This window comes from Podarcis pityusensis, assembly GCF_964106645.2.
Source record: "Podarcis pityusensis genome assembly, chromosome: 12".
NCBI lineage: Eukaryota > Metazoa > Chordata > Lepidosauria > Squamata > Lacertidae > Podarcis > Podarcis pityusensis.
In genome coordinates, this window is record NC_138037.1 from 46,622,557 (window position 1) to 46,648,649 (window position 26,093).

The 26,093-nt window shown below is 41.2% G+C and overlaps 1 protein-coding gene across 6 annotated transcripts in view; it reads left to right on the forward strand.

Moving 5' to 3' along the window:
- Window positions 1–26,093, forward strand: part of ATP2C1 (ATPase secretory pathway Ca2+ transporting 1) — a 67,620-nt gene that overhangs the window by 34,887 nt on the left and 6,640 nt on the right. For all 6 annotated transcript variants that reach the window (XR_013978028.1, XM_080974644.1, XM_080974648.1 and 3 more), the window contains 16 exons: window positions 718–807; window positions 3,838–3,873; window positions 5,586–5,647; window positions 6,712–6,820; window positions 8,509–8,664; window positions 10,877–10,945; window positions 11,780–11,855; window positions 11,950–12,016; window positions 14,094–14,218; window positions 14,755–14,852; window positions 16,164–16,259; window positions 16,345–16,434; window positions 19,287–19,391; window positions 21,320–21,476; window positions 22,476–22,646; window positions 24,312–24,409. Coding sequence is in view for 5 of the 6 variants with exons in the window: in XM_080974644.1 (XP_080830770.1) it covers window positions 718–807; window positions 3,838–3,873; window positions 5,586–5,647; window positions 6,712–6,820; window positions 8,509–8,664; window positions 10,877–10,945; window positions 11,780–11,855; window positions 11,950–12,016; window positions 14,094–14,218; window positions 14,755–14,852; window positions 16,164–16,259; window positions 16,345–16,434; window positions 19,287–19,391; window positions 21,320–21,476; window positions 22,476–22,646; window positions 24,312–24,409 (1,605 nt within the window). In the remaining variant the exon portion in view is untranslated. The remainder of the gene's footprint in view (window positions 1–717; window positions 808–3,837; window positions 3,874–5,585; window positions 5,648–6,711; window positions 6,821–8,508; window positions 8,665–10,876; window positions 10,946–11,779; window positions 11,856–11,949; window positions 12,017–14,093; window positions 14,219–14,754; window positions 14,853–16,163; window positions 16,260–16,344; window positions 16,435–19,286; window positions 19,392–21,319; window positions 21,477–22,475; window positions 22,647–24,311; window positions 24,410–26,093) is intronic.

Consider the following 26,093-nt stretch of genomic DNA (forward strand, 5'->3'; position numbering starts at 1 on the left):
AGATTATTAATTATTTTTACCCCATTAGTTTGAACTTTAGTCAGAAGAGTTTATTGGGAGTGAAATTGGCAGATATGTTCTCCATTTGAATATTTTCTGTGACATTTTGGGATTTTTAAAAATATTGAAATACAATTAATGGGCATGTCCTAACTGACAGTTGTTTGTGCCATCTGCTGTGGACATTCACACAAGGCACATATGCAGTGCACATCACATTGAATGCTTTTTTTACTTGCCACTTCCTCCCCACCCACCGGCCTTTCAAAAGATTATGAAGGTCTGGATGGGAAGTCTCATGCTGTTCCTGTTCTTGCCATTTTCCTGTTCAATCTTTGTTTAAATGAATGCTTACACTAGGAGGAGGATTCCAACTCTAAATTTATAAATCGAAACTCTGATTTTATTAAATTTGTTGAATGTAGTATTTTTTCTTCGGATAGTGGTTTAACTGTTTTGAGGTGTTAACATTGTTTAAAGCCTCTCATCTTTGTAGTAATAAAGGAAGTCTTTTAAAACTTGGGCATCTTTCAACCTATATAAAAGTTTGTACTTGTACCTCTTATGGGCCTCCTCTATTTTAAGACATTAGGGCCCAGTATCCCATGACTGTAGCTTGGTACAGAATACACTGAATTTACCAGTTTGCCAAAAGGAGATCTGTTATCAGTTATTTCAACACACTTCTGAAAAAAAATGTTTTCTTTTTCTTTGCAGTTTAAAAATCCCCTTATTATGCTTCTCCTGGCTTCTGCAGTCTTCAGTGTTTTAATGCATCAGTTTGATGATGCTGTCAGTATCACTGTGGTAAGTAAAATCCTAAGATTTCCCCCCCTTTATTATTATATGCTGGATATTTATTCAGTCTTGGGCTTCCAGTCAGTTACCCGGTGAGGAGTAGAAACCAGCCAAGTGTCTTAGATGCTTTGTAGTAATACTTAATAATCTATTTCCTTTTCAGTTCCTTATTTGTTTCATATGAATGGGAGCCTGTGAGGCATTTGCCACACCCAAGCCCTTTTGCCTTTCCCACACAATGACCCCAAACTCTTGACTATTCCTCACAGTGTACTTCTCTTTTTACAAACACTAGTCTGTGTTGTTGGATTGAAAAATCCACCTGCTCATCCCTCTCCATACTTTGAGACCAGATGGAAATTTGTTCAGTGCTATATATTTGGTTACTTTGAAAAATATGTTTTATCTCCCTGTTGTGTACCAGCTGGCATACATGATGTAGACTTCTTCCTCCTTCTTAAGCTAAAAAAAGAATGTAGTAAAAATGGGTATTGTAGCTACTAATTGACCAGCTGCTACAATTTAGAGTGGGGTGGATCACCTTGGTTGGGACACCAGTTGGTGGGGTTATATGTCATGGTGCTGTCCTGACTTTGGAATACACTCCTCAACAAGATAAACTGGTGCCAATATTGCAATATTTTCGGTGCTGCATTAAGATCTTCCTATTCACCATTCATTCAAGGTAGCATTTTAATGGGAGCTGTGTTTTTCTTGCTGTTTTTCAGTTTTGTGTGTTTAAAGGTAAAGTTAAAGGGGCCCCTGACCATTAGGTCCAGTCATGGCCGACTCTAGGGTTGCGGCGCTCATCTCGCTTTATTGGCTGAGGGAGCCGGTATACAGCTTCTGGGTCATGTGGCCAGCATGACTAAGCCGCTTCTGGCGAACCAGAGCAGCGCACGGAAACGCCAAATATATAAATTGAACACACGCACGTGCACGTAGTGCTTGATACACTATTTGTGTGTTTAGTCTGCCTTTTATTTTGTTTGTTAGTTTTTGGAATTTACTACCACAAAAGGGACCTGGGTGGCGCTGTGGGTTAAACCTCAGAGCCTAGGGCTTGCCAATCAGAAGGTCGGCGGTTCGAATCCCCGTGACGGGGTGAGCTCCCGTTGCTCTGTCCCTGCTCCTGCCAACCTAGCAGTTCGAAAGCACATCAAAGTGCAGTTAGATAAATAGGTACCGCTCTTGCGGGAAGGTAAATGGCGTTTTCGTGCGCTGCTCTGGTTTGCCAGAAGCGACTTAGTCATGCTGGCCACATGACCCAGAAGCTCCCTCTGCCAATAAAGTGAGATGAGCGTCCTTTTACTTTTACCACAAAATTAGTAGTGATGGGCCATCAGCATGGATGGCTTTAAAAGATTAGGCATATTCATGAAGGATAAGGATGTCTTAACTCCAGTAACAGTATGTCTCTGAACACCAAGTGCTGAAGATTCTGAGTAGGGAGAACGCTGTTGCTCTCATGTCCTGCTTGTGGACTACCTGTGGCCATCTGGTTGGCCACAGGTACTAGATATGTCTTTAGTCTGAACCAGTAGATCTCATCTTGTGGTTGGGGTTTTTACCCTCCTTTTGTATTTCTAAATTTCGTGAATAATTCTGGCCATACTTCTGTACATCACCCTGAAATCTCCTTAATAAATATTTTAAATAAATAAATAAGGGGGATTATTCATGGTGCCCAAGTGGTAACTTTATGTTTTCCCCTCCCAGCAATATTTGCATTGTTTTTAATGGGCTGCATGCCAAGCAACAGGCTGAAAACAATGTGTACGTTATTTATTGTTCTCTAGAAACATAGCTGATTGTTCTGTATAAGGCCAAAGCAATTTAAGGCACCTTTTAATTACATGGTTTCCTATTAAACAGGAAGACCTGTAACGGCAGTTTTAATATAGTTTAAATCGAGGCTAGAATACATGGCTGAAACATAATTTGCCTGGTCAGGATGATGATTCAGCTCACATCCTAGAATTACTGGCACTGGGAGATGCCCGTGGAGTATAGCTTCATAAGAATGGATAAATGTTACAAAGCAGACAGAAATGCAGACTAGAAGGCTTTGAATGTCAAGATGAACTGATTTTCACTTGCTTTTTTGTGCTTTTTTGTGCTAAAAGTCTGAAGTGACATTTGTAACTACTCTTTATACTGTCTGGTTCTAATCCTGGATTATTAAAATACCTTTACAGCGCTAATCTTTTTAAACCTAAAAGTTAAGCATGGATTGCCTAGCCCAAAACGCAGTCCGTACCATTGATCCTTTCAGTAGAGAGGCTCAATTCCTAAATGTTAAGTACGTATTCTTCAGAGCAATGCAGAAACATTGGCAGTACAAAGGGGGGGGGGGATGTATATGACTATAGAATTTCTTTGAGTAGTTTTTGCTGCTGCCTAAATGGAACTGTTGGAAACCATGCTTAGATGTTTAAAGCAGCCTGTTGCTGCCTTGCTCATGGAGTTGGCAGTGGGGGACAGGCAAATAACCAGGCTTTTGATTCTTAGAATAATATGCGAAATCATTAAGGCTTAATTGACTTGACTTCGTGAGCTGACAATAAATAAAATAACATCTAGACTCTTGGAAGCAGAGAGGGTATTAACCTGCCAAAAAGTCACTTATGTAGTTGAATGTAGGAAAATAAAAACTGAACAAAAAAGATGCATGGTGTGTGACAACGCAGTCTGAAAGATTCCAATGCTAATTTATTAGACATTCAATAATTTCATGACATTGTCATACACAGTGGTTTGCTTGCCTGTCACACATTAAAACTTGACTTAGAAGTCTGGCATGGAAATGGTGGTGGAGCAGGGTGGGCTCTTCCTACTTCCCAGGTTTGTTTGTTTTTATCTCCCAGAACCTTAGTAAGAAAAAAGAAATGATTGAAAGCTATTGCCTGTGTTCGTCGTTCCTCAGTTTAGTCTTAAATAGTATATTGTACCTGATTCAAGTAGCATGTAATCTGCATGTTTGATTTCAATGTTGACAAGGCAGTTTGTTTTAGTAAACATTTTTCTTCATCCATACAGGCAATACTTATTGTTGTTACGGTTGCCTTTGTTCAGGTAAGATGTTTTTCATTCACTTTACCCAAGAGCCATTTTTGTAGAAAAGCTGTATTTATTACACTTAAAGCAATTTTAAAGCATTTAGGCTAGGTTTTTTTCCTCAGACACGGGTGGGAAACCTCCTGCCTATGTTGTAATTAGGCCCAGCTTGGGTCCACTTTGGCCTGGAAGGTATTGCCCACAAACCACATCCATCTGACGTCCTATGTGGGCTCCCAGTTGTTCCTTTGAAAGCTGGGCTGTTTATCAGCCCAGCTGGGATTGCTGAAAACTTCCTAGTGCAGCTGAGGGGACCGGAGGAAGCAGAGAGAACCTTTCCTTCTCTCTACGGAGGAAAGATACAGTTTAGAGGAAGCACCTCCGCAGAGGGAAAAAATGCTCTATTTTAAAATTAGGATGTTGGCTCATTGACAGGAGGGCAGTTCAACCCACCTGTCAATTTGACTCTTGCTGCAAACTAGCTCTCAACTTTCAAGCCTCCAATGGGAAACAGAAAAATATCACATCAATAGTTAGGATTCAACAAGTTAGGTTCCCCCCCACCCCTTTTTAATATTAATATGAGTATTATACAGGTAGTATGTATTTCTATAGAATGTAAACATGCCATAGAGGGAAGGGGGAGCCCAGGGAGCAAGTCTGTACAGTGGTACCTCAAGTTACATACACTTCAGATTACAGACTCCGCTAACCCAGAAATAGTACCTTGGGTTAAGAACTTTGCTTAAGGATGAGAACAGAAATCACGCGCCAGCGGCGTGGCGGCAGTGGGAGGCCCCATTAGCTAAAGTGGTGCTTCAGGTTAAGAACAGTTTCAGGTCAAGAACAGATCTCCAGAACGAATTAAGTTCATAACCAGAGGTACCACTGTGTTTTAAAAAAGACACAACAGTAATGCTACACCGTGGAAAGAGATAGCTCCTCCTTTTTTGTGGGGGGAGCTCCTCAATGTGTGACCCAACCAGGAACATGTTTGGACCCATAGTTTGAGAAGCACTGATTTAGGTGCACATGTCCGAGAGTGGCATTGATGCTGTAAGCCAGATAGTTTGCTGGATGTCCTAATGCCTGCCACCCCGTAATTAATAAATTTAGGAAGAAGCTATCAATCGGTTTCAGAAAAAAGTGTGATGGATTCTTGGAGTTTAATCAGTTCACTTTCATAAGGAGCAGCTTATTCATTATGCACTAGACATTGCCTGTAACAACTTCTATGGAAATGTAAAGAATAGGCTCTTGGAAACATGTTACAGATGTGCTAAGAGACAGACTGTATTTTTTGTAGTTGAGCAATGTTTTGTTCTTTTCACTGGAGAAGAGTGTAACATCGCAAATCATTGTAGACTTTCCCATACGATGGGGCAATCCAACTGGTGGATTACTTCAGTATGTTATGGTTTGCTCTATGGAGCTATTGCAGTGCTGAAGTGTTTCCAGGTAGCAGTTCTTTTGGAATCTAGTCAAGAGAGGAGTGAATAGCAGACAGACTTGATATAGTGCATATGCAGTGAAAATGATTACCAGCGGACCCCATGAAAGGGAGGGTGGAAGTCTGAGAATTCGAAGAATTCTATATCTTTGGAATTTTTATTTTTTTTGTGAATGTAAAACTAAATTCTAAAACCAATAATTTTTTAAATAAAAAATATAGGATTGATATAGTGCGGTTTGAGAACTATTTTAATTTTCTTCTTGTTGTGCACCTCCAGGAATACCGTTCTGAAAAATCTCTAGAAGAGCTGAGTAAACTTGTACCTCCAGAATGCCACTGGTATGGACCAGCTTATTTTTAGACTTTACCCTAAATGAATAACCTTCAGTATCACTAATCTGATGTGGCTGAAGATGCCTTTATAATTTCACGTGATGCCAAATGATTGTATCTATGTAGCTAGTTTCTTTCTTTAAGCTTTTGATAAAATTGTCAAATAGAACTGCTTAGCTGAAGATCATGTTCACATGAAGGATGATATAAAAAATCTTAAATAAGTAATAGATAATGTTTCAGTAAATAGCTGAGATTCAGTCATCTGTTTCTGTGTCACTGAGGGGATGGTCACTGAGGGGATGGTGGATGCAGATACTAGAAACCGTATAAGAGCTTGCCTTTTGGAAAGGAAAATTACCATGTGTGTTGAAAACAGCAAAAACATAGCCTGTTTTTATTGGGGATGGGGTTTGGTATATTTATAGTGTATTGCTGTTTAGTTTTTTTTTTAATATTTTACATTTCCTTGTGTGCCTGTGAGCTGAGAAGCACCTCATAAATATTTTATATAAAGAAGTACTGCAAGACTTTCAAAGAGAAATGGGGCTTTTTGAGGTTTTCTTATTCATATGTAAATGACTTCTTGGATCATGGCTATTAATTTACACTATTAACTGCATATATATTTTTACTGAGTAGTGTTCTGTAAGTCTCCTCCCCACATTTGGCTTCATGCCCCTAGTTGGTATAGCAGATCTAATTAAAACTCTGAAGATGGTATCTTTTTAGGAAAATGGAAATTGGCCTCACATAACTGTGTAAAAAGGTAGCATGCTAGAGTGTAATTTCAAGACTCAGAATTGAAAACACCACTTCCAAAAGAACTTTATTAAAGGTACAGTACTTACATTGGCATTTTGCTTTCCCCCATGCTAATATAGAACTGCCACCTTCAGTTTGACTTGAAATGGAAAAAATGACATCTAAAGGGAGAAAGTTCTTTGAACATAGCGGATCAAGCATATTTTATCCAATTAGATCTGCAAGGGCTAGCTGAAGATTATAGTTCTTTGTGATGTGATGCAGTGGTCTTCATTAGTTATTGTAACATATTTCATTCTCTACAGTGTTCGAGAAGGCAGGGTGGAGCATACATTTGCAAGAGACTTGGTTCCAGGTGATACTGTCTGCCTGTCAGTGGGAGACAGAGTTCCTGCTGACCTGCGACTGTTTGAGGTGCGTAGTCATTAATCACACGCTAAACTGTAGTTTTGGATTCTGGGATCTAGCAGGTATGTATTAAAAGGTAAAGGTAAAGGTACCCCTGCCCGTACGGGCCAGTCTTGACAGACTCTAGGGTTGTGCGCTCATCTCACTCTAGAGGCCGGCAAGTCCTAGGCGCTGAGGTTTTACCCACAGCGCCACCCGCGTCCCTGATATGTATTAATCTTAGACATTTAATAATATAGATTCACACGCTAACTTTGCCAAACAATAATGTGGGCCTAGAGAAGATCTGATTTCACATTACATCTTATCACTGGAGTTTTTGTGAAATAATACCATAAGGCAAAAGGGCTAACTTGTGAGCAGGTTATATGCCCTCTGGTAACTATATATTTCATCCACTAGTGCAAAGGCCACCTGACATGTCAACAGGAGCAAGTTGGCATGACATAAATGTCATTCTTTGTATGACTAACCAGAGACCACAAGATGGTTATCTATTTAGGATTTTTAAAAATATAACTGAAGGGGGTAGCCAGTTGCACTAGCTATAACTATGAATGAGGAAATATGCTGAATTCCAAGTACACTACTAAATTTGGTGGCTGTGGACACACTGCCCTGTCTGAAATATACAATAATGCTAATTCAAAGATTTCCAAGCAGCTTTTCTTAATTTCGAACAATTCCATCATGTTAATGGGCTAACTCATCATGAATTTGGTAGCAGCAATATATTGTTGCTTATTCACCCCTGAAAATGTGAAATAATTGGAGAGGTGAGGTTTGTTTCCTGAAGCAACACAGTATCCTATATGATTCATGCACATTATTCTACCCACCTATAGGTTCATTTTTGTCCCTGAAGCTGTAGGTAAGGAATTGGGAACCTCCATGTGTCTCTCCATGTGTTGTCGGAATCCAATTCCTCTCAGTCCTAGCCAGCATGGCCAATGGTCAGGGATGATGAGAGTTTTAGTCCCAACAACATATGGAGGGCCACAGGTTCCCCATAACTTCTGTAGGGAAACCGCTGGCTCCCAGGCTATGGCACATCACTGGCCCACAGCCTCTCCTCCATGATTCCTCTGTGCTGCCCCTGGACCGAGAACAAGGAAAGTGTTCCCCAATGGGAGTTGTCATCTCAAGGCATGTCAAGTGTAGCTCTTTATTTGTGTGGTATGGCTGAATTCTAAATATATAATTGAGCATGGAATATAAAGCATACTATATAAAGCCAATTCTGTATTTCGAAAATGCAACTTAAAGTAGTCAAATGTATAGTCCAGAGGCAGTTGTATAAACATAGGCCATGGATCCTCTGGGCACTCCAAGTAGGGACTACTTTCTTCAAACAGTTAACCCCATGCTGCGTTGTAAGCTGTTTTTGAAACTCAAAAGCAGTGTGATTACTGTTTGTGTTCAGTCTGTAACATGCATAGACTCCTAAAATGAAAGTTCAATAGCGTCTCAAAATACTAAGCATGTCCACTAATATTTCAGAACCACCTTTCCAACCTGGGGTTCTCAGATGTTTTAGTGCTACAACTCTTCATCATCCCTGATTATGACTGGCTGGGGATGATGATGAGGGTTGTAACAGAACAAACCTTTGGGGACCCAAGGTTGGAGAAGGCTGCATTAGAAGATGGAAAATAAAATATAACTGTTTTATCATATCTATTTTTCCCTCAAAGGCCGTGGATCTGTCTATTGACGAATCTAGTCTGACAGGGGAGACAACTCCTTCCTCAAAATGCACTTCTCCTCAGTCAGCTGCTACGAATGGAGACCTCACTTCAAGGAGCAATATTGCTTTCATGGGAACACTTGTTCGATGTGGAAAGGCAAAGGTATTCCTCATACAAGAATACTAAATGTATGCATTTGTAAAAGTTAGGTTGACTGTAAAGGCTACTGATTTGCTACAATTCTGGATATATTTTATTTATATATACATACATACATACATACATACATACATACATTTACACACACAGAGACACCCCTTAGTAGAGTATAATAATAATAATAATATTAATAATAATAATAACAATAATAATAATAATAATTTATTATTTATACCCCGCCCATCTGGCTGGGTTTCCCCAGCCACTCTGGGCGGCTTCCAACTGAATATTAAAAACAATACAGCATTAGACATTAAAAACTTCCCTAAAGAGGGCTGCCTTCAGTTGTCTTTTAAAAGTAAAATAGTTGTTTATTGCCTTGACATCTGCTGGGAGGGTGTTCCACAGGGCGGGCGCCACTAGCGAGAAGGCCCTCTGCCTGGTTCCTGTAACCTTACTTCTCGCAATGAGGGAACCACCAGAAGGCCCTCGGCGCTGGATCTCAGTGTCTGGGCTGAACGATGGGGATGGAGTACTATCTGAAATGCTGTGGTAATATAGCCTTGGAAAAATGTATTGGTATTAGGGAGGTACGAACATGCCTGTCTGTTCCAGCATTCATTCACACTGGTATCTTTTGTTCCACTGCAATTTGATTTGCACAAGCATATTAAATATATGCTTATCTCTGGCATCAGGAGATATTTACAAATCAACTACCTTCCCTATATGCTCCTTTTCAAATTTAGTTAATTTCCAGAGGCTACGATTGCGACATGTCTGCTAGTTTGATTTCAGAGTTTTATATAAACTTGTATAAACCCTGTTGATATTTTGCTCTTTGTGTCCTGGATTGTATAAATTATTCTTACCATTTAACCACATATAACTCCTTTTTATTTCATTATTCAGAAAATGGTTATGTGTGTGTCTTCTGAAACAACACTGTAGCTAATTTTCATTTTAAAAGAACAATAATGAATCATACATTCTGTTGGGTTGTGAAATTAACACAACAGGAAGTAGATTAAGACTGCAATCCCAACCCCACTTTAATATTTTTTTTCACTTTCAATTTTACAAACAATAACCAAAAACAACAAACAGAATACAAACAGAATATCCCCTTTGACTCCCCCCTTTTTATTATTTTCCCTCTACATCTCCTTGATAACTCCACCCTTTTTATTATTTTCCCTTTACATCTCCTTGATAACTCCAATTATTATAAATCCTTAATCCATAATTCAAATTTTTACTACAAGTTTTCTGCCAGTCCTACTAATGAATGTAGTTGTTTACAATAATTTTTCAAATGCATTATATACTTTCCCCCTTCTTTATTAAAGTTTGATTCTTCCTGGTTCCTGATTCTTCCTGTGAGTTCTGCCATTTCAGCATAGTTCATATCTTCTTACCATTTCTGGGCTAGCAAATTGTCTTCCTTGGGAGAAAGACAATTATACATTAAATAATATGTAAATAACATCCATAATTTGTGTATCTTTTCACATATAAGGTTGCATGTGTTTTAAAAACGCCAAACTTTTTGTTGGAGAGAACCAAGGTGAAAATAATTCATAACAATAATCTTGTGTCGTGGTGGGAGTTGAAAGGGCAGCTGAAAGGAAATCCTATTGATCATTTTTCAGTGGATTCCTCCAGCATCCCTGATTTGCACTGTAGGTTTACAACACCTGCACTCTGCTACCACTTATAATTAAAAAGTGAATGCATGATAACTTGAAGAAATATTTACTCATTATAAAGGTACCTTGTAGACAATGCTAAAAAGTCAGTGCACATAAGAGTTTGGCCTCAGTTATACAAGGGTTGGGCAGAAGTGGTTTCTAGGCTAATTCCTGGCATGTCACTGATTGCTTGGATTCATATGAAGAATGTGAACTCGGTCAAGAGTGCTGGGCTAAGTCAACCTTGATCTAATTCTGCAGATTATTTCTTGTGGTCTTAAGCAAAAGTGCATTCTCAGGCTCACTCAACAAATATTAGTCATGCTTCAGCTGTGAGATCTTGAGTATACACCTTGTACTTTTAAACATTTTAAAACTTTGGTGAACTGTTGTATTTCTAGTAAAAACTAGAAGTCAGTCCTCTTGCAAGTTAAAGAATAATAGACTTGTTACAACTGTGGGGGAGGGGAGTAAGCCAATCCTCTTTTAATTACATTTTGAACTTGTTATGTTTCATTTCCTAGGGGATAGTTATTGGAACTGGAGAAAACTCTGAGTTTGGGGAGGTTTTCAAAATGATGCAAGCAGAAGAAGTAAGTAGAATAGTATTACAAATGAACAACTTAAATCCTGGTTCTTACAAAGTGAGATCATTTTACAGTGTTCACTGTAAGCTGAACAACATGAAGGTAGCATCGAAACAAGAATTTTAAAAAAATAACCTTTCATCATTACACACAGATGCTTTAAGTATAGGAGTGTGATTAAGTCAATTGTAGAAATGCACCCAAAAATTCTACTGAATTTGAAGGGACTACTAATCGGAGTTTAGATTTCCTTTTATATTTGCTAGAATAACACTTTTCTATGTTTTCTGTTCTCATTTGCAAGATATCTTGGTGCTCACTGCAATATTCTCTGCAAACAGAGTTAATAAAATTATCCCAAAAGTTTGTGCATTCACGATGGGCTGAAATGCCTGCATTTTGTGAACAAATGCAGCCTTTGAAGTCTTCCCCCCCCCAATGTAATTTAACCTTTGTGAAAAGCCAAATATTCAGGGCAGATGTGAAATGGCTTTTGTGTAGGAAGTCTTGTTGACGATGACAGAATTATTGAGTCTTTCTTCCTTTCACATCTGATTAGTATTTCAGAAAGTATGGAGGATAGAAGAGAAAGAATTGGTACCTGTGGGGTACCACTATAAGTGCATTGCCACTTGCTGAGCTGAGTGCAGTGTATTTTTTTTATAGCAATTTTATTCTGACTTTTCAGCTTTAATTTTAAAGGCAGCTTTCAAATAAAGTAATAGAAAACTGTCCTGCAATGCAAAAACACAATACAAAGCTAACAAAACTATAAAATCAGATAGTCCTAGACAAATCTGTTCAACTAAATAAAGGTGTTTTAATGTTCTTCTTACCTAGGCTCCAAAGACACCTTTGCAGAGGAGTATGGATCTCTTAGGAAAACAACTGTCCTTGTATTCCTTTGGTATAATTGGTAAGAGAACAACTGTTTTTGTACAGCTCTCTCTTCTTGCGCTATTCTAACTGATTAGGGAGATCTTTTAATGTTCAATTTGCTTTTATTCTAGGCATAATTATGCTGGTTGGCTGGTTGCAAGGAAAGCATATCCTTGATATGTTTACCATCGGTGTGAGGTGAGATTCTTAAGTATTATCTCTAATAATACTGAAAAAGTGAATGTCTCAGACTGAAGTTGTCCTCGCAAAAGTTTACTTGCTTTATGCAAATTAGAGAATCTGCCATTTGAATCTTACTTTCCTGTGGACTCTTCCCAAATTGGTCTCTTCATTAATAGATATTAACGTATCTTCTAAAATGCATGTTAATGTTTCAGAGAGAGAACTTTCAGATTCATCTGTTTACACGGCACAGAACAGAGATAAGGAAGTCATAACAAAGCTAGGCAAATAGTTATATTCCAGTTAACCTTGTCCCTATTCACACAAGTGGATCTTGCTAATCAAAAATAACTCTCTCTAAAGAAAATGGTCATTCCCTTCCGCTTTAAAAGCAGCAGCTGCTCCACTTCTAGTAGAGCCATATGCATGCTGTAGAAATTTGCTTGAATTCCACTGACCCCAGTGAGGCCTTCACAGCAATGTTGCATTTAACTTCCGTTGATTGGACTGTATATCTTAGGTTTTCTTTACTTGCCTTGAAAACACTTTTTCCTCACTGTATCCTTTTGGGACGCCATCTCTCTTGGGAACTTGCTGGTTCTAGGCCATTAGTCCAGGGCAGGGTTGGCTGCTCCCTTCCTTAGTTTACAAGGAACCTTGTTTTCTGCTTCCCTTCCTCTCCTCTTTCCCTCGTTTTTTCCAGTTTGTAAGCCTGTGTGTAGATATATGGCTTGTTGTAATGGACTGCATGTAAGCTGCTCTGGAAGCCTTTTTGGACAACGAGTGGGGGTACGAATGCTCTTAACAACACATGTTTGCTATGAGCCCGACAGTGCTCTCTTGCCCTTCATTTCTCTTAAGAACTGCTCCATGCTGCAGTAGAATATATCCTGCTATCACTGACTTTTTATATGACTGTTCTTAGCAAACATATATACACTTTTCAGTAGACTTCAAAGCACCTTATACTGAATCAGAATGCTGGTCTATATAGCCCACCACTGACTATTCCAACTGGCAGCTGATCTCAGGATCTTGCCCAGCTCTTCTGCCTATGATCTTTTTAACTGGAGATGAACTTGGACCTCACACAATGTATGCTAAGGCCCTTCCCCATCTTTATACTGGGATGTGGGCAGCTTCATAGGATACCAACTCATGAAATGTGATAATTCTACTTTGTTTTTATTTCTAGTTTGACATAGGTTTACTAATATCTAGGGCTGAAATATTCGGGACAATATCTTTTAAAATATTCTTTTGCACACTGATTGCTGCCTTTTTACAGTTGGTTCTTTCCAGTAGCTGAGACACAAGTTTTTTGTTTTTTGTTTGAAACAAAGGCTGGTATTGCCTTTGAAAGAAGCCATCACGAACTATTTTTTTCGCTCTATAAGACTCACTTTTTCCCTCCTAAAAAGTAAGGGGAAATGTGTGTGCATCTTATGGAGTGAATGCAGGCTGCACAGCTATCCCAGAAGCCAGAACAACAAGAGAGATCGCTGTGCAGCGATCCCTCTTGTTGCTCTGGCTTCTGAGATTCAGAATATTTTTTTTCTTGTTTTCCTCCTCCAAAAACTAGGTGCATCTTATGGTCTGGTGCGTCTTATAGAGCGAAAAATACGGTACATAGGCAACACCAGTGTCATGTAGTCAGGCATGATGTCACAAAGACAATCAGAGTGAGGACAATGCTGCTTTCACTCACTCTGAATGGGCAAATGTTTTTGCTTTGTTCTGCAGGCCTTTAAAAACAAAGAAACTTAGGATTGTAGACTTCTTCATGATATGAGCCAACTCCCTCATTTTCACTCAGCCCTATAAAGAACACATATTCTGGCCTGGTTTGAACACAATGTTAAACCATATTTTAATATAAATGATAGTGTTAATATGCACAAATTATTTGCTGTTCCTCTGTTCCTGCCTGTACTTCATTGGGGGAGAAAACAAGGCAGAGTATGGCTTTGTTGCGATGTGTGAATCTGGACCTATAGTTTGTTTCTCTCCATGTGTGAAAGTGGCTTCTGTGTTTTAACATGTGCATACAGTTGTGAAAGGAATCACTTAACATGTCCTCTTTAAATTATAGCTTGGCTGTAGCTGCAATCCCTGAAGGGCTGCCTATTGTTGTGACAGTAACGTTGGCTCTTGGTGTGATGAGAATGGTCAAGAAACGGGCCATTGTCAAGAAACTACCAATTGTTGAAACTCTAGGTAAGAATGGCAGTGTGCAGAATTACTCAAGAGTATCTGATGGTCATAATGACAGTATGAATTAATAATTAACCAACATTAGTGTATGTAATCTAGAAATAATTATGCTGAAGCTGATCTTGCAGATGGCATTTAAGGAAATCTCTGGGACAATCTAGATTTGTATGGAAGGTTGCAGTAAAAATGGGACTTGAAAGAAGAAAGGGAGTCAGGAATGTTTGGCTGGAGAGAGGTGGGTGGCTTGGTGCTACTTTCCCTTAGCCCAGGGATAGGGAATCTGTGACCTTCTGGATGTGTTTGGACTCTTGACTCCCATCAGCCTCAGCCAGCAGAGCCAATAGTCAAGGAAGATGGGAACTCATCTGCCTCTGGAGGGCCACAAGTTCTCCACCCTTAACCTAGTCAAAGACTCTTCCTCTTTCTTGATATTTTGTGAAGATGCTCTTTCCCCATGTTCTGTCATTTGTTTGGCCCCCTAACCCTTCCCAAATATGTCATAACTTCCTTGTGATTACTGCATTCATGTTTTTCCCCAGGCTGCTGCAATGTTGTTTGTTCAGATAAGACTGGGACGCTGACAAAGAATGAAATGACTGTTACTCATATCTTTACGGCAGATGGATTACATGCTGAGGTAGGTAGTAAGCAGACCATAGAATTGTAAAGTGGGAAGTCCAACCCTCTGCAACGCAGGAATCTCAACACCCAGTTCCCCATCCAATCTGAAACCATACTGGACCCTGCTTAGCTTTGCACATGTGCTAGCAGTTTTACTGCGGTTGTTGGCGTATGGCATGTGCCAAACGCGTGTAGCTCCCCAAGCATGTAGGTTCGTGGCAATGCAGTTCTGTGCTGGAAGAAATTCAGTCAGTCTCCAACTCTTCAGTCTGTTCAGTCCTTTACTGACAGGTCCAAAGCATTAAGGCAGTTTCACTATATACAGGCTTCCACTAGATCCTTAGTAGAAGGCGTAAGCTTCAAATGCAAAGCAAGTACAACTCGCAGCATACATACAGCACAGAGATCATCATCAATCTGGCAGAGCTTCCTTGCAGCAAAAGCAAAGAGGCAATGTACAGACCCCTCTTAATATACCCAAGAATGACCACACCCTTGGCCAGTTGCCAGATCACAAGGACCTGCTTGGCTGGTTGCCAGGTCACAGGGACCTACTTGGCTGGTTGCCAGGTCAGTGACTTTCAAACACTAATCATAAGACCTCTAGGTGCAAGATAAGGGAAGCAATTAAAGGAACCTCAACTGCTGTACCACAGGGATAAAATTAAGTTGCATTTGTCTTTGTTGTATTTAATAAACATAAGCATGGATGGGCAGGTTTTATTTTTTAATTTTATGAGAAGTGCGTTGGTCCTGAGAACTCCATTTTTGGAGGACTGGTGTGAACCCAGCAGCTACCTCACACTTATCTCTGAGCTGCATTTGTGCCTACTACTATCATTTAAGAGGAGAAATGCTAGAGGATAGAGAAGATGATTATACCTTTAAATACAGAGGAGATTGTGGAAATGTTGACTTTAACTAAAGTGTCCACTCAGTTGCATAAAATAAACGTGCAAGAGAGTCTTAGGAGGAATATTAACTATACTACTTCTTGAAATGAATAACTCTGGCTTCTTTTCAATGTAATTTTTTTCCTCATGTAGGAAATGTCACATGCCAATGTATGAGCTCTAGTTTTACTGTGGTTCCCTGGCTCAGCAGTCGGCTATCTCCTCAGCATTTCCATCTGATTACAGATACTGCAAACCCTATAAACCTATTATAAGAAACAAATTTTTAAAATGCATAAGGGAATGCATAAGGATTAATGTTTCAAAGTTCATATTCTCTTTTCATAATATCTCTGCTTCAAAGGTCATAAAGAAAAAAAATATTAGCAAATGTTTGCTTCCTTGTAAAATTCATGTCGTCTAATTTTTTCCAGGTTACTGGAGTGGGTTATAACAGGTTTGGAGAAGTCACGGTTGAAGGTGATGTTGTTCATGGATTTAACAAACCATCTGTTAGCAGAATTGTTGAGGTATGTTCTTGCACAGAAAGTGTACTCTTTTTTTGAAATTAGGGATACTTGTGTGTTACATTAACTTCCTTTTTCATTTCTTTAGGCTGGGTGTGTGTGCAATGATGCTGTAATTCGAAACAACACCTTAATGGGAAGACCAACAGAAGGGGCCTTAATTGCACTGGCTATGAAGGTAGGTGGTGTGTTGATGTATATTGTTTTGAAGTATAGAGGTTTTTAAGGGCAACAGAGCTAGTACAGTGGTACCTTGGAAGTCGAACTGCAGGAACTGAAGGAAGCTCCTGCAGCCAATCGGAAGCCGCAGAAGTTGCGTCGGACGTTTGGGTTCCAAAGGACGTTTGAAAACCGGAACAATCACTTCCGGTTTTCGATTGTTCGGGAACCAAAACGTTCGACTCCCAAGGTGTTTAAAAACCAAGGTACAACTGTACTGATAATAGAAATGCCAGATTTTCTGTACTCCAAAGGAGTATGTGTGTTCTGCTGCGGCAAAGCCACCAGGGTCTTAGGTACCTTAGGCTAACAAATTTATTGTTGCAGTTCATTGGCCAGAGTCAGCGGCGTAGCGTGAGTTGTCAGCACCCGGGGCAAGGCAAGTAATTTGCGCCCCCTAACCCGGGGCAAGGCAAGTAATTTGCGCCCCCCCCAACCCCTAACCTGCCGATCTGAGTCGAGTTGCTGCTGGCGCTGCCGCCCAAACCACGCCGCTTGCCCGGAGGAGGAGGGGGGCAGAGAGGCGAGGAAAATGCAACATGGCCCAGCAGCTGCAGCAGCGGAGGCGGGGCTGTGAGGAGGGGCTGCCTGGCACGTCCTCCGCGGCCCTGACGCGCGGGGCTGAGAGCCGCTGCCTGCCGGACGCCTTCAGCCCGGGCGCGCGCACAGCTCGTCGGTTCCACGAGACATGGGGCTCTGCTACAGCCTGCGCCCGAGGCTCTTCGGCGACTCCGGAGGCAGCGAGCGCGCCCCCCCAGATGTTGCGCCCGGTGCGGCCGGCCCCCCTGGCACCCCCCATGCTACGCCACTGGCCAGAGTCCACCATGCAGAGATAGTGATAGGTGTGTCACTGTACTATGCAGTAAAGAATCCAAGCAGCAGAACGTGATCTAATTGATGTGGCCCACTCTAAACTAGATGGCTAGGCATAGCAATATCATTAATGCTAATAACTCCTAAAGAGAAAAAACTATGTTCTGTAAACCACCCTGAGACCTCAGTAAATAATAATAATAATAATAATAATAATAATTAATAATAAATATGCTCTGTAGACTTTTCCAGGGTTTCTTTAGAAATAATACAGCAGTTCCAAATTTGCTAAAGAATTCTAACCATTTTATGTTGAATCTTGAAGATGCACCCATGGAGCTCCAAGAACATAAGGTGGTTTGATTAGTTAAAACTTTTATAAGTTATTGCAAATAAAGCAATTTTGAAGTCGCGTGGTTATTATTTAATAGTTAATTCAGAAGTGTTCAGCTTTTGAAATTGTTCCAAAGCTAACATGGGTTCTTGAATACTTAGTTAATAAGATACTTATGTGTTAACTGTTGTGTAACTTAGGCACTGGCTATTCTACTGGTACAGCTTTGTTGAATGTATGGGCAGTCTTGGAAAACATAGTGGGGAAGAATGGAAGAATTAGACTGGGAAGCTAATCTGGTATGTTGAATTGGATCTAAAGGTAGAGTGGGAGGTGGAGTTCAGAGTGTTCAATCAGCGAAGTGGAAGAAACAAACCATTAGACAGGGGCAAAAAAACACCCATCATTCATTCACAGTGTGGATTTACGTCTGATCCATTTTTCAGTTGCATTTCAGTGGTGCTCTAATGAATTGTCAAGACTTGGTGTGTGTAAGGATCGCAGCCTTATTTGGGACTTAGTTTCATTAAGTTTAGTGACTCTTCAAAACATGCTCGCGTTGAACTGGGCTGTTTGGAGGCTATTCTCATCTTGCAAAATCTCATAGTTCCTGTTTAGAAGGCACATAATGTTTTAATCAGCGGTAGCTTGCCCAGCAAATCAGAGCTATAAAGCTAGGTTTCTAGCAATGGTGGCACTCTGGCATAGCAGGTGGTGTGGGGAACTCAGGACTGTGTGGGCATATCCAGTGCTCCTGCTAGTGTGCCCACACAGCTCTAACCTCGTTACCATGTTCCTTTTTCTTCCTGGCTTCCATGAAGATAGTGCTACTGCTCTGCCCTGCTGGGCAAACTGCTTCCAATTTTAATTCATAGTGCTGTTCAAATCCTGATTCTATGTCGTCATTATTGCTGGTTCCATTTGTATCCTGTTTATGCCCCAAGAAACAAAGACGGGAAATCTTCCATGCAGTTATTGGGTGTGCCTGGAGTTGCTGAACTTTAGGAAGAACTACATCGGATAACTTCACAGTGCTTTTTAGGCTTTGCTAGAATGTATATTGCTTACCACTATGTTACAAGAGAGTATTCAGAGTGCATTGATTCTGTTCTAAGTGGATTGACTCTTGCCTGCCACTGGTAGAGCATCTAGGGGTATTTGTCAAAACAAGTGATATAGTGATCATCACAATAAGCTTATTCTAAAACTTTCTGAGAAAATAATATGAAGGGGAAATCTTAAAACTAGAGGCAATTGTAAACTCATTCAAAAGCAAGCTCAGCTGAAACAAATGGGAGTTTAATTCCACATAAAGATGGAAAGAAAAATGTGTGGGTTATACATCACCATAAGGAGATCCAAGAATGCAATGGATTAGAACCACATGTAGATCTAGAAGGACTCTGTTTCATAAGTCAGCCTTTGCCAACCTGGTGCCCTTGAAATGTTTTGGACTACAACTCCTATCATCTCCAGCCAGGCTGCTTTAATTCAATACCTTGCAGTGAAGCAGTATTTTCAGAGTAACCTGTACCTGCTTTCCATATCCAGGAGCAAACAAGCTGAGGGGCACATGTGAGACACTAAAACAAAATACAGTTGATTGTTGCTGCTCTGGCTACAAATGCAGTGGACTGAATTGGCTGTGTCCTTTGTTCTCGTAGATGGGCTTAGATGGAATCCAGCAGGACTACATTAGAAAAGCAGAATATCCCTTCAGCTCTGAGCAGAAATGGATGGCTGTTAAGTGTGTACATAGAACGCAACAGGTATGTCCTTTTCTGAGATGTATTTCAACAGGCTCCAATATCCCACTATATCATACCATTTTATTTTTATTTTTTTTAAATAATTTTTATTAACCGGCCAATCAAATCAAATCACATCACATAAATTCCAAATTACAAAGGTGAATTTTAAATTTTGTTGAGGGGACCCATATTTCAAGATGTGAAGGGGGATTCTAATCATCTTCTTGCTACTGCGTTAATGTCCAAATCAGTCCAAACAAAGTTCTATCCAGTCTTATCTTGCTGTTTCCACATCACATCTTGTTCATATATTTTCTCTTTTTTCTTTATGATCTCTTCTGATAGTCTCCTTAAGCCAATAAACACCAATAATAATCCTGTGTGAATTTTTCCGTTCTTCCAATCCTCAATTCGAGATGGTTTCCATATATCATCGCCTTCATAGATAACATCGCTCTTTCCATCTTTAATTACAGAACTGTCGTTCTTAAGTCCCTCTGAGGAGTTTCACCCACAATATAAAAACAGCTCTATTTCTCTATTTCTCCTCCCAGACTTAAGTCCTCCGACAGAACTTCCCAATATGGCAACGGCACTTTTAACTGCGTCATTCCAAAGCCCTTATACATTCCACGCTCTTCTCAAAACATGCTTTGGTTCGAAAGTTTATCTCCACACAGCCTTAAATCCACAGCTTAAGTCCTTAAAACGACATTTCTGACTTGTGGGGGGGGGGGGATTCTTCTTTAATCACATAAAGGAAAGAAAGGAAAGTTTTCCACCCTCCCCCATCAGTCCCTTTGCCATACCGAGTCTTGGCGTATCTTCTCATGATTTATACTTGTTCCTCCGACTCGTCTTGTTTTATCAGAGATCTCTTCTGTTAGCAGTCTTTACTCCCCCTCCTTCCTTGAAATATGTGCATTTGCTTCATCCAAATTGTTTCTTTTGAAGTTCTTGCAGCTAGTGGCGCGGATCAGAGACGGCGTCCAGGAGCGCCGAAATCCCACAGGAGGGCATTGTGCCTAGTGCCCCCATCCCCACAAATTCGGGGGTGGTATAGGGCACAGCAGGCAAGGGCAGTCCCCCCCCCCACAATCCTGGGGGGGGGTAGGGAGGCTATTTACTCCCATCACAGCCTCCAAATTACCTTGTGTGGGTCGGAGAGATGTTATTGTCAGCCATCTTCTGATGCGCCCCTAGTGGCCCCTCTATATCATACCATTTTAAATATGCAGCAACAGTTCTGCTTATGCAAAGTTTACATTCTCATCTTAACCGAATGGGAATTGTAAGCTTACTTTAAAAAGAACTTAACTGAAACAAATGGCACTGTGATTTCATGTCTGGCAACAACGTGTGCTTGGCCCGGCAGAGCTCTACTTAAAGACAGAGTTATTTTCAGAAGGTCTTTGTTTCAAAAATTCTGCTGGCCCGCCTCTTCTTTAGAAGCAAGAAAGTGTTGTTTGTTTGTATGTTTGTTTGTTTGTATGCTTGCTTGCCTGCAAAAAATGATATGCTTCTTGATTGTAGGTGGGGTTGGGGGGGAACCTTCTAAGTGCTTTGCAAAACCTCTAGGTGGTTTATTGAAAATGAGAAGAAATAGAGAGGGACATATTTCTTACAACTCTTAAACTATATCAGCCCATATTCTCAGGGTGTTTGAACCCAGTTATTTTAAGTTAGATGCCGGAATAGCATTTTTGCAGACATGGTAAAGGTATGCACCATTATATAGTCACAGAACAGTCATGGAAATAAAATATTGCCTTGTGTTTCAGTAAGTGGAATACAGTATGTGGTATGTAGGCTTGCGTTCAGTAGACTAATGAGTTTTAAGTTGTTTATAAATTATTATCAGCACACTGAAAGCTTTGAAGTTATATAATGACAGCGTTGCGACAGGGGACAGAGCAGCAGGTGCTAACATGTTTTTTATCTTTTAGGACAAACCAGAGATTTGCTTCATGAAAGGTGCTTATGAGGAAGTGGTTCGATACTGTACGACATACAATAGCAAAGGGCATAGTTTACCTCTCAGCCAACAACAAAGAGATCTTTATCAGCAAGAGAAAGCATCCATGGGCTCTGCCGGACTCAGAGGTAATAGCATATTTCACTATTGTCTCCACTACAGAGGAAAGCATTTTGAAATCTTAATTGCTTGCTGTTCTCAACGTGAGAAACTCTAGAACAAAGCTGTGAATAATCCTTATGCGTCATTTGCTTCCATTTTTATGCATTGTGTTGGTTTCAGATTGCATGGACAGTAGTATTTAAACTTCCATATTTAAAATGAGAATGTGTAACTTCTTAGCTTTGCAAATTACGGTTCCTAAAATATCAGAAGGAATGCCTATACTATTTGTTGGACTTCTGATGTAGCTTTATATATCCCCCTTCAAGGAAACTTGTCTTAAAACCTAAAAGCTAATGGGTTGTATCAAAATCTTGGAGCAGACCCATTGTAATGAATGATTGGACACAACTAAATTAATGATTACAGTGGGTCTGCAGTGGGCATGATTTAGTTGGATCATAGAATTGTAGAGTTGGAAGGGATCCTGAGGGTCATCTAGTCCAACCCCTGGAATGCAGGAGTCTCAACTAAAGCATCCGTAACAGTTAGAAGCAGAATAAGGCTCCAGACCTGTACACAGTTACCTGAGAGCAAATCTCATTGAAATAACTGGGATTTACTTCTGAGTAGACATGCTAAGATTTGTCTTCATTTATCCCAACCCAAAAGTTAGGTATGACTTAAGTCCCGTAAGCAAAGGGAACTAAGTGCTGTTAACTTGATATTAATCCAGCCTACTAGATATGGAGGGCAAAAGACAAGTCACATACTGTGAGACGAAGAGAGAAACCATGTCTGTTTTTGCTGGTTATGCAATCTCTCCCAATTGACTGCATTCTATGCAAGTGAAATTTGTTTTGGGAAGTCACGTACAAAAGCATCCATGAAGGTTACAGTGTTGCTAGGGGGGAAAAATGCTCTTATTCTAGAAACTGGAGAGGTCTAGCTTTATCATTCTGATCTTCTAAGTAGGTGCCATATCTAAAGGTATAAACTACTTTCCCCCCCTGTTTCTTTGAAAGTTCTGGCCTTAGCTGCTGGCCCTGAGCTTGGACAGTTGTCATTTCTGGGTCTGGTTGGAATGATTGATCCTCCAAGAACGGGCGTAAAAGAAGCCGTCACTGCACTTATCACTTCTGGAGTCATGATAAAAATGATTACTGGAGATTCACAGGAGACTGCAATTGCCATCGGTATGAATGTGTGTTTCCCCCCCTTTATTTCCATCAGTTGAGTTACTCATTGCCTTGTCGATGAATGTATAACAATGTGGCTTCTTTAGACTCTGAAATCAGGGCTAGGATCCAAAGGGCCATGTGACCAGCTCACTAGCCCAAGATTAGTTATTCAGGCTTGCTTTAACAAACAGCACACACAGAGAGTGCATGGCAAGCTACGTTTGTAACTGAGAGCAGTTTCAAAAACTATCTGATATACCTTAGGAATCAGCTATTCAAACTTTAGCCAAAAATTCCATTGTGCTAGTGCAAACCTTTTTTATGCTGCTAGCCAGATTTTGGGATCCTGATCAATATGGTATTCTTGAAAAGTTTTTACTCACAAGTTTAAAAAACAACCAAGTAGTGGGTTGGGGTTTTTTTTATTGCTTCCACACCCTTCTGGATTGTAGCTATGGAAATGATTATTTGAACTATTTTTATCTTTGCCAGTTGCACATGTGATCAGTTTATGTTACTATTATGATATGTCATTTGTGAATATTTTTCTAAAAGAAAGCTTCACTTTCTGCTCACAGAGGAAGGCACCCCGTGATGGGAGGCAGAGCTCAAATAAGTTTCAGAGCTGCCTGTTTTGTGTCTTAGAGGCTATTTAGGAAAGATGATACAGTTGGTTGATGTGATCACTCCCACGCATCCTCTCTGGTGTTGTGGATTCCAACAGGTGCCCTGGTATTCTGGAGAATCATAGGCTATAGTCTTCTCCAGTTTCATGTGACACACCTTCTCTGAGGCGGACCAAATGCGTTAGCACACATAATTGGACAAACCATTTGGCAGCATGGGCAGTGATGAAATTGCACTTTGTATCCTGCACTGCAGGGACGCGGGTGGCGCTGTGGGTTAAACCACAGAGCCTAGGACTTGCTGATCAGAAGGTCGGTGGTTCAAATCCCTGTGACTGGATGAGCTCCTGTTGCTCAGTCCCTGCTCCTGCCAACCTAGCAGTTCGAAAGCACGTCAAAGTGCAAGTAGAAAAATAGGTACCGCTCCGGCGGGAAGGTAAACGGCGTTTCCATGCGCTGCTCTGGTTCTCCTGAAGCGGCTTAGTCATGCTGGCCACATGACCCGGAAGCTGTACGCTGGCTCCCTCGGCCAGTAAAGCGAGATGAGCGCCGCAACCCCAGAGTCGGCCATGACTGGACCTATTGGTCAGGGGTCCCTTTACCTTTACCTTTATCCAGCCCTACATCCTCTCTAGCAGCTAGCTAGCAACCTTCGCAAACTTGCTGTGACCAGCTAGCTGCACATTTTTAGGAGAAAGTCACTCTTCTTTGGAGAGACCTTGATTCCGCAATTGTTGCAGTTACTTCGTTGCGTTTCCAGAGCATATGGTCATGCATATGTAGTATAACTAACTGTATTTGCTTCAGGGCTGCAGAAAAGCATTTAGGATTGTAAAACTCCCTGAACACTTTCTGTCACGTACCACTTGTCTCTGTGTGGGTGTGTGACACATGCAATAGTTCAGTCTGCATTGTTGTAGCTTTGCTATCAGGAATAAATAATAAAATAATCAGTGAGAACATAGAATTTTAAATTGTATATATTCATTTGGTCCTTCTCCACTAGATTCTTTAACTGTAACATCTGGTAACTTTGTTTTGTTTTGTTTCCTAGCTAATCGCTTAGGATTGTATTCCAAAAACTCTCAGTCAGTCTCAGGTGAAGAAATAGACGCACTGGATATACAACAACTTTCACAAATAGCACCCAAGGTTAGTTTTAAATGGACCCAAAGTGGTCTGGGTAGATGGAACTCTTGAGTTAGTGTGCTAGTGTGTTTTAGTTACTGAATTACTCTAAGAAGCATGTAAGGGTACTTTGAGCAGGCATTAGTAATGTCTTATATATCAAAGTTGTGTATTTTTGTGAACAGATTATCTAATTTGGAATATCACAATCTTCCTCTGGTGGCCATAGGGGAAAATCTGAGGTTTTTCCTGATATCCTTTGAAATCTTTGTCAGAAAGTGTAAGAGTGTGCCTTTCTTTTTGGCTAAGGCACAGGCAGATTAAGTTTGAGTCTTAGTACTGCAACGCGAATTCTTGTTCAAGTAGCAGGAAAACTGACACTTGGCAAGTGTGTGGCAGTGTGAACAGCATCCTGTGCTGGCTTTACAATTTTGGGTCTTTTGTTAAGGACCCACCACCCAGAAGAGGTGAGGTGTGCAAACAAAGCATGTTTTTGTCTCACCTTAAGGCAAAGAAGGCCACATGCAGCTGAGGCTGCCTCCTCGTGGCCACCACCGCTGTCCTCCCTACAGGGAGCCAAAAGGGGTTGCATCCAGTTGTCCTTGCTGTTGCCGCTGCTAGAAGACTTGTTTGCCCTCCATAAACTGGCGAGGGGCGCAGGAGGCCTTGCTGCCATCTCCACCATTCAGCCACTGCCCAGTGCCCAAGTACTTCCCTCCTGGCTAGGTGTATGGGCGACAAAGAGAGAGCGAATATAAAGCTGATGGGCAAGGAAGGGAGAAGAGAAGAAGTAGTAGTAGTAGAATAAGAGACAGTGAGAGAGGGGAAAAACCTCTAGGGCAGCCTTTCTCAACCTGTGGGTCCCCAGATGTTGTTGAACTACAACTCCCATCACCCCTAGCTAGCAAGGCCAGAGCTCAGGGATGATGGGAGTTGTAGTCCAACAACATCTGGGGACCCACAGGTTGAGAACCGCTGCAGTCTAGGCTGAGCTCTTATGGAGCTGCAACCTGAACTGTTCTCAGCACTAGGAAGGAAAAGTCTGGGGAATGGGATGGAGCCCCCCATAGCAGAGAAGGAGCCTAAAGACTCTGTGATCCTGTCTGACTCAGCCAGAGGGAGGAGCTATCCCGAGAGGAAAGAACTGCTCTTGGTGGGGCACTGAGAACAGAAGTTCACAGCAAGCAAACGTCTGTGGGTTTTTTCATGGAATCTGAGTGTGGTGACAAATGGCCAGTCTTGCCACTGGAGCTCCAGCCCAGACAGCTCCAATGGCTAGCAGGGAAGGAAATGGGGAATTGACAAGCAGTGGTGGAGCTTCATGCTCCGGCACTGGGGGGTGGAGAGCAGGCGGGTGCAGGGCTGGCGCGCCACCCGCAGGGGCGTGACGTGCGTCCTGGGGGTGTGACACGCCACCTGCGGGGGCGTGGCACCCAGCACGGGTGGGGGTGCAGCCACGATGGCACCCCACCGGGATTGCACTGCCGGGGGCGGTGCGCTCCCCCCGTACTCCTCTTCCTCCGCCAGTGTTGACAAGCTAAATCCTGATGGTGGGGTTAGGAGGGAAAGAGGAAAAGTATTGGGAGTAGAAAAATCCCCCTTCCCTGTGTCCATTTTCTGCTTAGCTGCCTTGTTTCTGTCATGGCTATGCAGTGTTGAGTGGAGGAGAAAAGGCTGGCTTATAGTTAAGAAGCACAATCTTGCACTT